The sequence below is a fragment of the Phaeoacremonium minimum genome (genome assembly GCF_000392275.1).
Source record: "Phaeoacremonium minimum UCRPA7 unplaced genomic scaffold PA7_03_scaffold_330, whole genome shotgun sequence".
In the NCBI taxonomy this organism is placed as follows: Eukaryota; Fungi; Ascomycota; class Sordariomycetes; order Togniniales; family Togniniaceae; genus Phaeoacremonium; species Phaeoacremonium minimum.
In genome coordinates, this window is record NW_006921234.1 from 48936 (window position 1) to 61580 (window position 12645).

The 12645-nt window shown below is 48.5% G+C and overlaps 4 protein-coding genes across 4 annotated transcripts; 2 read left to right on the top strand and 2 right to left on the bottom strand.

Annotated features, from left to right (window-relative positions):
- Positions 1–803: 803 nt before the first annotated feature.
- Positions 804–1616, top strand: UCRPA7_4191 (hypothetical protein; the record flags this gene model as incomplete). The annotated part of the gene is made up of 1 exon (XM_007916777.1): positions 804–1616. One exon carries the CDS (start codon positions 804–806, stop codon positions 1614–1616), a length of 813 nt encoding a protein of 270 aa, XP_007914968.1.
- A 588-nt stretch (positions 1617–2204) lies between these two features.
- UCRPA7_4192 (putative atp-dependent rna helicase has1 protein) lies at positions 2205–4102 on the bottom strand (the record flags this gene model as incomplete). The annotated part of the gene is made up of 3 exons (XM_007916789.1): positions 2205–2705; positions 2757–2914; positions 2968–4102. 3 exons carry the CDS (start codon positions 4100–4102, stop codon positions 2205–2207), a joined length of 1794 nt encoding a protein of 597 aa, XP_007914980.1.
- Positions 4103–5703: 1601 nt separating this feature from the next.
- On the top strand, positions 5704–6487 carry UCRPA7_4193 (hypothetical protein; the record flags this gene model as incomplete). The annotated part of the gene is made up of 3 exons (XM_007916753.1): positions 5704–6127; positions 6203–6346; positions 6420–6487. The coding sequence occupies 3 exons, from the start codon at positions 5704–5706 to the stop codon at positions 6485–6487; spliced, it is 636 nt and encodes a 211-aa protein (XP_007914944.1).
- A 3441-nt stretch (positions 6488–9928) lies between these two features.
- On the bottom strand, positions 9929–11471 carry UCRPA7_4194 (putative fructose- -bisphosphatase protein; the record flags this gene model as incomplete). The annotated part of the gene is made up of 4 exons (XM_007916736.1): positions 9929–10450; positions 10499–10612; positions 10674–11266; positions 11366–11471. The coding sequence occupies 4 exons, from the start codon at positions 11469–11471 to the stop codon at positions 9929–9931; spliced, it is 1335 nt and encodes a 444-aa protein (XP_007914927.1).
- Between the last annotated feature and the right edge of the window lie 1174 nt (positions 11472–12645).

A 12645-nucleotide genomic window follows, 5' to 3' on the forward strand; every position in this document is an offset into this window, starting at 1 on the left:
CCTGAGCTTAGAGTCGAGCGGCCCTCCAGTATGCTTTGAACAGCGATACCGCCCATGACCCAATGATGACCTAGGCAGCAACGTTTCCGCCGCGGAACGCCTTCGGGAATATGTAAGCGCGATGCGATCAGGGTCTCGCAGAATTTCGGATTGTTCCTGACCAAGCTTACAACCCTACTGTTCCTGCATCCTTCGCTACCACATTGGATCACCACCTTCCCCTTATTGACATTTAACCCCTGACCACGTGGGGGAATGTCACGCATATTGGGTAACCCGCAGGAACAATATTGAAAAGTCCGCATTAGCCGTCTCCTGATCTAAGATAGCCAGATTAAGTTGAGCATGGCCACTTCTAGCTCTTTCAAGCGACACTCATCGATTGATTCGGCGGCTTAATCGCTTATAGACGTCGCGTACCTTGCTCAAATCGTAACCCCTGACCTTTAATGGGCCGAATAAAATGGAGTCTACTACGTGGTATAGAAGCTAAACAGCTTTAACGGGTGTCTCGTAGTTACATGCTAAAATAGAATGGATTTTGGTCTCCGAAGTTGAAGGCTCGGTCTCGCCGAATATCACGATACTCGGCGAATTATTATAGTTCAACTGAAATTTGTAGTTCTAGCTACAGTCAAGACAGTAGCTTTAGTTTTGAATAAGACGATGGCAGCTTTCGAATATAAAATTGTTGGGCTTGCTGTTTCTCCTTGAGCTTAACATGGTAGCAAATAATATTGAAGTAAAGAAACATATATCTGAATCTTAACATTGACCCTGGAAGCAAATTCATCATTCTTGCAATGAAATCATCACTTGCTTTGTTTTCTGGGCTTCTAGCTCTTGTCGGGGCTGTTCCCGCGGGCAAACTTCCAGCACGATCTCTGCCACCGCCAGACATTGACGCTATCAAGTCCGTTAGCCCCAAGACATTCAAGAGCTATCCATTCAACTACACGGAACGTGGTGATGAGTCTGACTCCAAGCTTTCGAAGCGCTGGGATTGCAACACTAGAGATCAGACCATATTCACCTGGGGTGACACGGATAATGGTGGCAAGGGCATTACCATAACGAATGCCGACAGTGACTGGCGTGGGTTTTACTTCTATCATAATAACTGCGATTATGTACCATACAAATATGTTTGGATCAACGCAGGCGAGACCCAATTTGTCTCTGTGCCTGATGGCTTTGAGGGCCGTGTTGTGCGCGGAACTGACGAGTGGAATTTGGGAGGAGTTCCTCGCCCCCTTGCCTCATGGTTCGAGTTCAGTTTTGACCAGAACGGCTGGATCTGGGGAGACGTCTCTCTCATTCGAGGATGTGATGGGAGCGTACTAATGTGGTCTCTGGATGGTTCCGGTGCGTGGAAAGGATTCACACAGTGGATCCTAGACGGCGCCCCCAGTGGTGCTTACGATCAGAAGCCGTCTGGAAATTGGGTGTTGAAGGCAACCGAGAATTGGGACGGCTCAATCAATACAATTCCAAGAGACTGGGAACTTCAACAGGTTGGTGCTGACTACGTCTACGTCGACGATTACCATGGCAACCCGGTCATTACCTCGACCAACGGGAGGTTTGGCACGTACTGGCCTGGTGGCAGGCTCTGAGCCTCCAGTTTAGTCACTTTTCTTGAGCTTGGTGGAGAAGTAACAAGTTGATTAATCTTCTAGCCTCTCTCATTCTAGAAGTTACATATTAGATTGTCAAGTGTACATTCTTAAGATTCTCTGTAAATAGTTAAAAATTGCACAAGTTGTACTTAACCGAACTCTGCTTGAGAAAATTTCGGTAATACATGTACATGTCTCAGCTTAGCAGCATCAGCCAGGCATCTGTAACCGTTCAACGAAGTGGCCTCCCTAGACATTCAGCCACTCATGCCCGTGGTCGCCGTGTGTCGTAGCCTAAACAATAATTTATCAGCGAGTTGCGCAAGTCATGAGTTCCCATTCATTGATATATCCCCTTGAACAAGGGGTTACACGACTGAAACTTCTGGAGCTCAGGAAACATATATGTTTGCTGTAGTAAGCTGTGTGTAGGAGTTTAATGAATTTTGGTCGGGTCATCAATGGCACAATGAGGGAAGATTTAAAGTTTAACCGGTATCATGTTTTCAAATCTAAACGCCGAGTGGAACTGTGCAGACGGCAATTATTGCCACAGTATGCTCATAATGCCGTAATGACTAACTTTTACCTCTTCTTGAACCCTGTTTTGCCTGGCTGTCTCGGTTGACTGCCATATGCCCTTCTGCCTTGTGTTTTACGATCTCTGCTCATGCCCGCACCAAGCGATATGTCGATTCTCGGTGGAGTTGCAAAACCGAAGCCCTTCGCAACCTTCGCTAGGTCGAGTTTGTGGACATCAAAGACTGACCGCAAGCTATGGCTAGCATAGGCGTGAAGATAACTCCTGTAGCCCTCTTTTGCACTCTGGTTTAGGTAGTAGTTCTGGCCAATAAGCTTTTCGAGTTGTGACTGGATGTTCTGGATCTTGCTGGCCGGAAAGTCGAACTCAACTACGGGAACGCGTGCGGCTTTCAAATGTGCGAGGAAGCCAACTTCACTCGGTTGTAGGAACATCAGCGACCTTCCCTTCGTATTGCTACCTCGAGCTGTTCGTCCAACACGGTGAATATAGTCTCTCGGGTCATCAGGAGGATCAAATTGGACAATCCAGTCAACTGCAGGGATCTGCGGATAATGATTAGTGCAAAATTGCCATAACGTGAGCGTTGTACTTACATCTAGACCACGAGCCGCAACATCGGTGCAGATCAGGATGCCAGACTTGGCATTACAGAACTCGAAGAAAGTGTTGGTCCGCTTTTGTTGCTTCTGCTTGCCATGGAGATCCAGCACCTGGAGGTCAATGTAGTTCAGTAGCTCAGCGTAGTATTTCACTGTTGAGTATTAGCATTCTTTGCGGAGAGAAAACTCGATTGATAGAACAAACCTGAGTTGCAGCTGCTGAAGAAGACGATGACCTTCTTCTTTTGCATTTTTTTCAAGAATGAGAAGAGAAGAAGAAATCTCCTGTCGGCGTCACATATGACGAAGCCCTGCTCCAGACCCTCTACCGTGCTGAATTGCTTCTCTTCATCGACATTGACATATAGCGGTCCAGGCCTTAGAGAGATGCGCGCCAGATCCTCGACCTTTTGGGTTTGTGTAGCAGAAAACAGCATTGACTGTCTCTCCTCCTTGGGCAAGATTTTGATGATTTGTCTCATTTCATCTTCGAAACCAATCTCGAGAATGCGGTCGGCTTCGTCAATGACCAGTGACCTAAGGTTCTTGAAGACAAAAGGGGTAGTCTGAAGATGATCCAACAGGCGCCCAGGAGTCGCGATGAGAAGGTTGACACCCTTGGACAACTTATCGGCCTCGGCTCTTTTATTCGCACCACCGATGACGATGCCGTAAGTCTGAGAATGGTATTTCATAAGCTCCCTCGCAACACCAAATATCTGAAGTGCCAGTTCTCGCGTGGGAGATAGAACAATAACACCGGTACCATTTCGTGGTTTGAATCGAAGAGCGCTCAACATCTCCACAGCTGGTATGAGGAACGCTAAGGTCTTGCCGGATCCAGTCTTTGCTGCTCCGAGCACATCCTTGCCTGCGAGCAATGGAGGTATGCCTCTCCTCTGGATCTCCGTCATCTTTGTGAAACCCATGTCGTCGATGGCCTTCATTGTCTTCTCGGAGAGGTTCAAGTCGGCGAAGCCTTGGGCTGTAGTGCCTGCGGCTGGGGGTAGAGAAAGATTGTTTTGTGTAGGTACTGCATCATCGGTGTGACTGTTCAGGTCTGCGTTCTCAATATTCTCTTCGTCGTCTGCCTCGGCTTCTTCATCATCAGGAGAGGATTCAGATAGACCGTCCTCATTCTCGTCCTCTTCGTCGCTCGCCTCGGCTTCAGACTCGGATTCGTCGCTAGTATCATCGTCGACTGGCAACGGAGGGCGCACCGGTTCGCTCTTCTTCAACTTTTTCGAAGAAACCGCGACACCTTCAGAAGAGCGTTTGGTAGAAGGCTTGACGCCGTTGGCGTCTTTGAACTTTCGCTTCTTGCTATGGCCGGGATCCATGGCGGCGATCTGCTTGTTGAACAAAACTTTGGTGGTGGTGCCAAACTGCCTACATTAACTTTTTTTCCCTTATCAGCAGGCGACTAGAAAAGTTAAAGTGGGTCGACAGCCCGGATAACGGATGAATCATGACCCATCGCCGATTAGTGCGGGGCACTCAGACAGTGTTCTGGCAGGGCACCTCTACTAGTGTTAATTGGCAACAACGTGCCAATCAGGAGGTGGTTTTCAATTCCATCAAAAAAGTTTAGGAAATCATTCTACTTTTTCTCTTAGGTTGTGCTTACATGGACCTCGCGCTCTATTACCTTTAATTTTCAATCTCCTTATTGTTAGTCATCTTCAAGTGGAGAATAGACGCGAGGGTAGTCATACATCGTCGCGTTTCATGGCTCTTTTGAGAGCTAGCTCTCCTGACTTAAGTTCTTCCCTAAACAATGTTCTCAAGCGGACCGTTAGGCAAAAGTCTGGAGACAATCCAGAGTACCTGAACAAAATTTTCAGCCGATGATCGGTTGACTTGGGATCCAGGAGAAATCACAGGGGTTAAATGGCGGATAAAGGTAGGTTCCACTCCTTGGGATCTACGGCTTATTGCAGGACCTTCATCGTCCTATCTGAAGGAGCCGAGTGCTATACAATCGCAACTAGATGCGGGCTTTCATTTAAGCTCAGTATCGGTATTTTAAAAATAGCCACGCACGTCGACTTCCAATTCAGCTTAATAACAACTGACCCACGGAGGAAAGGCTCATAGGACTGGGCATCTCAAGGCAAATAGTAGGTGCTGTAAAACCAGACGAGCCTGTTGTCGATCTCCTGGATGATGGATTTCGCCAGCGGGTTTTCGCACAGGACATAATGTCCGCGACAGAAGGTCGCCACAGCAGCATTTGAAGCTCTGACCTCTCTTCCCCTCTTGGAGTCATGACGATTGCGGGCATGAGATCGTCTAGCATGCCGTATCCATATTGTTATGACATACAGTCTTATTGGACTCGATTGTTGTATGGTAGGCAACCCAACTATGAACACGAGCCTGCAAGTGCGATCGTGCGTGCATTAGCGACCTTCTAGAAAGCTTCACATCTTAAGGTGTAGGGGCGAGAGCCGTTGACAAATGCGAGAAAATCGTGTGTCGGGATGTTTATTCAACCGAGATTGTGGCAGTGGAGGGGGCAAGACACGGCTCAAGCCGATTTAGGTTGTATTGCAGCATCACGAGTACTCATTGATTGGAGCCAGCCATTTTGACAACACGGGAAGAGCAGCTGCATGTGTCAATGTGGGGTAATGATGGTCGAGATGAACATCAAATATTGCTACTTCAACTTCCCCGGAGCTCCTTAAACAAGGAAATCTCCAGGTTAGTCTGACCTGCCTAGAAGGACATGGATGGCGGCTGATGGCCCCTGGTTTAATATGTGCGCGCAACCTTACAGCTTGCTGGGTCTGATGGGGAACAAGGAAGACGACCAGGACAGTGGACATTATCCAGGAAATATAAAAGCTCAGCTTTCCTGTAGCGCAATGCTTTCCAAAGCCTCGGTCCTATAGCTTCGTCCTCGCCAAAGGATCATATTCCCATCTCTTATCTCATAATGAAGGTCATATATCTCATTACTCTCTTCATTTCCTTCGTCGCGGCTGTCGATTTCGCTGAACTCAATGAGCGCCAGCGTAAGGGTCGCCCACACAAGAAGACATCACGGCCCAAGAAGTATTCGGGCGTGTCGACAATGCGTGCTCCTCACAAGCCAGCTAGTGCGCCATCCGCTTACCGCGTTGACCTTGGCAAGCCCAGCCGGTCGAGGTCTAAAGCGTCGTTGAAGAAGTTACCCGCCGAGTACATCGACCCGGATAACATGCGTCGTAGTATTGAAGCCATGCGTGCTGTGCAGCGGCTCAAGAGACAAAGCTCAGCTAACGATTTTTTTGAGTGCCAGTCCTCCGTACGACTCCATATAGCTAGCATGAGGGTCAAGGCAGATCTAACAAAACAACAGAATCCGGCACCCTCAGATAGTGATTGCAATGTCGTCATCGACCAAGTTTTCGCGAGTAACGACGATTTAATCGTAACGGCTAACTCATGCTTAGTGTTCTCGTATCAGACATGCGAGGGCTTCTTCTGCAGCTTGTGCGAGACACTACAAACGAACACCGACTTCATTGGTAACCAGCTAAGCACCGCTGAGGCATTATGTGTCTCCAACGGTGACGCAGGCACAGTTGTCGGCGAAGGTGAGTGACCTTGTGGATCCGAATGTTCCATTTTTACGAATTCCAAACTTCCAATGCTAACCTGCTATGATAGATCCACCACAGTGGGATGCCGGCTTTGTTTATACTGGCAATGGGCTCCCGACATATGATGTTTGCTAGGCCGCCGTCCACATGCAAGCCAATTAGGCGGTTTCATTAGAGCGAATTTGATGGGGTCGAACCGAGTGTCTGCTGGTACATAGAATGGCCTCATGTCTGTGATAGCGGAGCTATGTATTCAACAATCTATATTCCGGTTGCGATGATGAACCTACTACGTGGTTGTTGTAGCCTTAGATACGAAAAGAGTGACCGTCAGAAACACTTAGGAACTCGTCAATCACGCAATTGCCTTTCAAACCTAGCTAAGATAGCCAACAGATCGACTGCCTTATTTTTTCCACCTTTCTTGATAGCAGTGCTAGACTCAATTCTCGGTTTGCCTCATATCTAGATTACCCCTTATTTCATGTTGATGATCACTAATTTGACCGCGGTTTTAAGTTTAGACCTGTTGATGATGTTCTCACCTCGCTAATGTCTTCGCAGTTTCTTTTGATTCTGACAAGTCACCTCACACTAAACCCTTTTTCGTCTTAACACAGGCTTTGCTTTTGCTTTCTGAGTCCTTTGGCAATAGGCCTACTACATAGCCCCAGCGCTGCCAACTTCAACTGCATACTGCAAACACGTACTTTCTATCCGTGCACTTCACGTGATCGAATATTGTTGCATTCGTTGTGTATACAGGCTGTAGCTTGTGTAGTTACGCCCCTTTCAGCCTAACCAATGATACTGAAGCACCGCCAGAGTCGAGTCGACCAAGGATGCCTAACGCCATTTTGTATAGCCTTGTGCTGCCCAAAGCTATCTTTATCCATCGCCGCGATAATCTTCACAAAGGTAAGTGATGCATGAGAGACATCTTGATTTCAAGGAGATAGAGAACATCATTCAAGTCGCCTCGCTTCGTCGTTGAGGTGATGTCCATTGAATGCATCTCAACCCACTCTTTCAGATCAGCATCGCAAAAGCTCTTAGCCAAAGAGGCGATCTTTTCCCAGCAACTTCAACATGGTGCAAGTACTGCCGCAACCTTTCCTGGGGTTGGCCCCTGCCACATAGACCCTACGATCGAATTCTTTATGTGAGAGACAAAGTTCTCTTGATACCACGAGACTCCCATGAGATTGAGCTTTCAGGAGCCAGCGGTTGCGTATTTTGTTGCTTGCTCTATGAGATGATGCTGTATCATGTCGGATCCGCGGAAGAAATCATCCTTCAATTCGGAATGGGAAATTCGCGGACGTGCTATTCTGCTCTAGCACAGGACTTACAACCTTTGTCCAGTTTTATTCTCCTATAGGTGAGTCCCTTCTGACCACATACCTTGCTCCCAGGTCTGACCTATATGCAGAAGTACCACCAGCATGGGACGGCATTCTTGTGAGCCAAGACGTAAGCGATACGCCTATGTTGCCCAATGCTTGGGCCTTCGTAAAAAGCTCTCTTTCGAGGTGCCAAATGTCGCACAAACGTTGTAACCAAGTCTTCTCGAATCTGCCGACTCGTCTTCTTAGTATTGGAGTTATAGGAACCAGTCGCATATTCCCACACGAGCCACTACAAAGCGCTGTTGGAACATACGCTGCCCTGAGCTACTGCTGGGGCAAAAGTGGAAACATCCGAACGACAAAAAGCAATTTCAAGACCATGAAAATTGGCTTCACTCTGAAAAATCTGCCGCGAACTATGCAAGACGCGATATACATTGCCTGGCGTCTGGGCATTCGTTACATATGGATTGATTCGCTCTGCATTATTCAAGATTCTGCATTGGATTGGGAGCTTAAGTCTTTCCGTATGGCATCCATCTATCAAAATGCTTTCATAACCATTGCAGCTGTAGCTTCTCCTTCTGCAACTATAGGTATACTTGGTTTGACTCATGGTAAGACAGGGAGATGTCCTCTGGCCCTGGACTGGAGCACAGACGATGGATGTCAAACCCTTGTCAAAGCAAGAGAGCTTGACCCGGCCCAGCACAATTCTGTCGTCTCTAATTCACCTCTGCGAACTCGAGGCTGGGCTCTGCAGAAAGAAATCCTCTCAACCCGTCTAATATCGTTTTGCTCAGGTGAATTGGAGTGGAAGTGTATAGAAACACAAACATGCAAATGCCACTACGCGGAAGTTGCGCTAGCTGACTCTCATTCCTCTCTTCAATGCCTTCGAGCACCGCGAAATGCTTTTGAAGCTTGGCGAAGTATAGTGCAGACTTATAGTAGAAGAAGCTTGACCAATCTCCATGATAGGCTACCAGGCAGCTGGAAAGAATTGTTTCGGAGCTGTCAAGAGGGCATGGATTCAGCTTGAAGGTTATCTGACTCTTAGCAGTCTCCGTACCAATGGCCATTTACCACAGATAGGGCACGGAAGCCCCCCGTTATATGTTATTGATTTCTTAGGCGAAGAAAGGGCATTCCATCCAGACTTGTTTCTGGAAGAGTTCTCACTACAATGGTGTCCAAATAGAAATGTCATAAAGACTGTACGTCGAGCACAACCATGGCAGAGTCTAGCAGATTTTAAAACTATAGACGCACCAGCCTCGCTTTTCTGCTCAGCCACCATCTTGGGCCAAATAGATATGGTCTTGCTTTTTATCGGTTGTTTCTTGTTTTGGGAATGTCATCTAAAGGACCGGACTGCTATGAGAGGCTTGGAATTATAGAGCTTTGGCATCATTCCACCGTCGACTGGCGAGATACTCCCGGCACCACTTGGTCTACAATCACACTCGTTTAGATAGGAGGGTAAGTAGACTGATTGACCTTACTAGCTGCTTTAAAGAATAATTATGATCTCTGCGATAGGGCATTCTGATGTTATAAACAGTCAGACTTCTTTTAAAGACATACTGACCAGATGCCGGGCTCGGAGCACTTGGTTTCTAGTATGTCATAATTAGCACTACATCGCTGATTCATTTTCATTGGGATTTCGCAGCTACGAGTGGGTAGTCAGGCTATTCAGCTACGTGGGGTCTGGAGTGAGTAATAACGGGAAGAACTACTTCACAATTTATATATCTCATATATATTTGCACAGGTCCAACATGGACTGATAGTTGGAATAAAGTTGGTTGTCGAACCTCTTCATGATAGAGCAAACATAGCCAGTCCTTATTCATTCATAATCTAGTTCCATCTCTCCAACCAGAGAGAACCTCGATGCCACGAGGTGATAAAGCCATGCTGCCTATTGCCAGGTCTATAGTTCGGGGGTTCCTTCCTTCCTTTCCATTGCCTTCATCATCCACCCCCTTTTCCATTTTGGGTAGTCGTGTCATAATCGGAGTGCCAACAAGCCAGACAGAAAGCTACATCAGTAGTGAATTCAAAGACCGTGATGCACACGCGTCAAACCGGAACGCCGTCTCTCGTCCTTCCCCTTTCCACTTGCCAGTGATTGGGGCTAGTGCAATGCAATGACCAAGTTCGTGCTTCTTCCTCTAGCGAATGCGTAAAACGAAAGCAAGAATGCCGTTGGAGAGTCAGATTAGCGAAGAGCTTCCGGCACGGGGTCTTCATGCTTCGCAGTGCTGCCTTTGCCTCTCCAGGTGCTTACAGCGGCGATTTTGGCGTCCCATCGCTGCTCATCAGTACCGTAGGCGCGCGGGGTCAGCTTGATCAGTGTGTGCAGCGGCACGTGCATCCATGGCGACTTCTCCTGATCCTTTTTCATGAAGTAAGCGTAGATGCAGCGTAGCACGGCCTGGTGTGTCACGATGAGGATGTCCTCACTGCGTTCCAATTCCATAATGATGGGCTCGAGGCGGATGACTACATCGCGATACGACTCACCGCCGCGATAGCGGTAGTTGTACTTATCCTCGTCGCGCGCCTGGAAATCCTCGGGGTAATAGTCCTTGATCTCTTGGTAGGTCATGCCATCGCAGACGCCAGAGTCCAGCTCGTCAAGCGCCTTCCACTGCAATTGATTGTAGTGCGCAGGTAAGAAGCGCGCAGTGGCAATTGTGCGCTTTAGTGTTGATGTCCACACCGTGAGCGGTCGATCATCCTGGGGCTATTAGTGAGGGGCACGAATCATTTGATGGAAGTTACTCACGCCCACAGACTCACGCACCAGGTGCGGGAGTTTGCGCGCATACTGTTCACCGCGCTCAGAGAGAAGTGTGTCGCCGCCGATTCGGCCATCCAGATTGTATAGTGACTCGCCATGCTGTCGTGACCTGTTAGTAATGCCAAGAACCCCTCTCGAAAGTCACTTTGCAGACACTCACTCTTGAAAGCCACACAGATCTCGGGCGAATGTGCAAATTCATCAGATAGTAGACGACACGGCTCTGTAGGTAGTCCCTGATTCGATTGATGATGACTTGCTTGCCGACATCGAGGATCTTGAGGTATGTCAGATCATCCTCGTCACCATCTTCGTTGATGCTCTTGTAGATCTTCTCGTAGTTGCGAATGCGATTTCGGAAATCCAGAGCCGCCTTGTCAGGATCCTGGCCCACATAATCTGGAGACGTAGTCTTGACATCCCGGATGTTGGCCATGATTAGCTCCTCATCGTCGCACTTTGACTCGACAAAGATGACTTCGACACCCTCCGCCTGGCACATCTCCAATACCCATTTCCTGCGGTCCTTGGTAGAGTTGGTCGCATCTAGAATACCCACCGTTCCGTTTTTCTCGCGGAACCACTTCAACATGTCTGCAACAGCAGCCTGCGCCGCTGCGAGACGTTGCCTCTCACCCTCTGCGTTCGATGTGTCGAAGAAATCGGCTGTTGGCTGTCTAGCGGCCTTACGCCGATAATTGCCGACGTTAAAGGTCTCAGCGGGTACAGACAGCCATTGCAGATAGCGCTGGGCTGTGAAATTCGAGAAAAATCCAGTTAGAAAACCAAGGGAAAGCTCTAAGGGTAAATAAATTGAAGGGAGAACGAGAGGGACGCCTTATGGCTGCTTACCCTTCTGCGCGATGTAGCTCTTGCCTCTGGCGGGCAAGCCGACCATGACGACACATATTTTGGTATCCTCGACCTGTACGCCAACCCCGTTAGTTCTTCGAGGCATTGTCGCCAGATTATCGTAGTCGCAGAGCTGTAAACTCGTTGAAATGAACCATAGGGACCGAAGAAAGGATGAAGAGAAAGAGTCGAGAGGGAAGAAGGATCAAGTTGAGGAACAGAAGGTGAAGTCGTTGATCGCGTGAGGCTGTTCTAGGTAGCTTTACTGCTAGTGTGGGGTGGTGTCGGTGTCCTTTGCAGCGCCTGCGGGGTGGAGTGACGAGGCCGAAAAATGACAAGCCTCAGAAAAGTTCAGACGAAGTCATATGACAGTCACTTGAGGTGGAAGACGTCTGAAAATGTTCTCTCGCGCGTTATGAGTAGTATGACGCTTCAGAACACAGTCAGAGGCGGACAAGGAGACGGTGAAGGGAATTGAGTGTTTGCGACTGGGTGTTTTCTGGGAAATGGGCAAGGGAAGGGAAGGGGAAAGGGCAAGTAAGTGGATGCAGGTTTAGAATACGGTCATGCATGATGTTCCGTCACGGTCGGGAATCTCAGGGCACGAATCTTCAACCGACTGGCGACCGGCCCAGTCAGGCAAAATTGGCTCGACGCTACCAGGGCGAGCTTCACCCACACCCACACCACCGATACACCAATCCGCTCGCCCCCATCATCCATCAAACAACAGCTTCCAAGCCAGCAACCCCTCAGCCCGGCCGGCTCACCCCGCATTGCATGTGCTCTAGTCTTGTTCTCGATGCTCTGGCTGGGCAAGAAGAACCCCCAACTTGAGGGCCAGTCTTCCGCCTCACCGAGGTTTGAGACAGATACCGAGCTATCGCCCGCTACGCGGAGGGGTCAAATGCCTTGACGGTTGATCACAGATCGTCCCGAGCTCCACTTCCCTTTCTCACTTTCTCACGATCAAGAATATTGACTAACATTCAGACTCATGACACGACAGACCAGAAGCCAGCATGTCTCTACTGTAACAGATACAGTTCATAGACACAGCCAGCATTCTCAGCTCTTCCACCCCCACGTTTGTTTGTTTGGTGGTTGGGTAATTCTCACAGACAAACGGGGATCTAGCTATGGCTAGTTCATTCTTGTTCCTTCTCAGGTGATCGTTCTCAGGCACTTGACTGACCTGCAGCAACAAGCTCAGGCACGAACGGTCTGCGTGGAACTGCGGAGACCAGAAATATGCCGGTAGAGTTATTGTGCCAAAACAC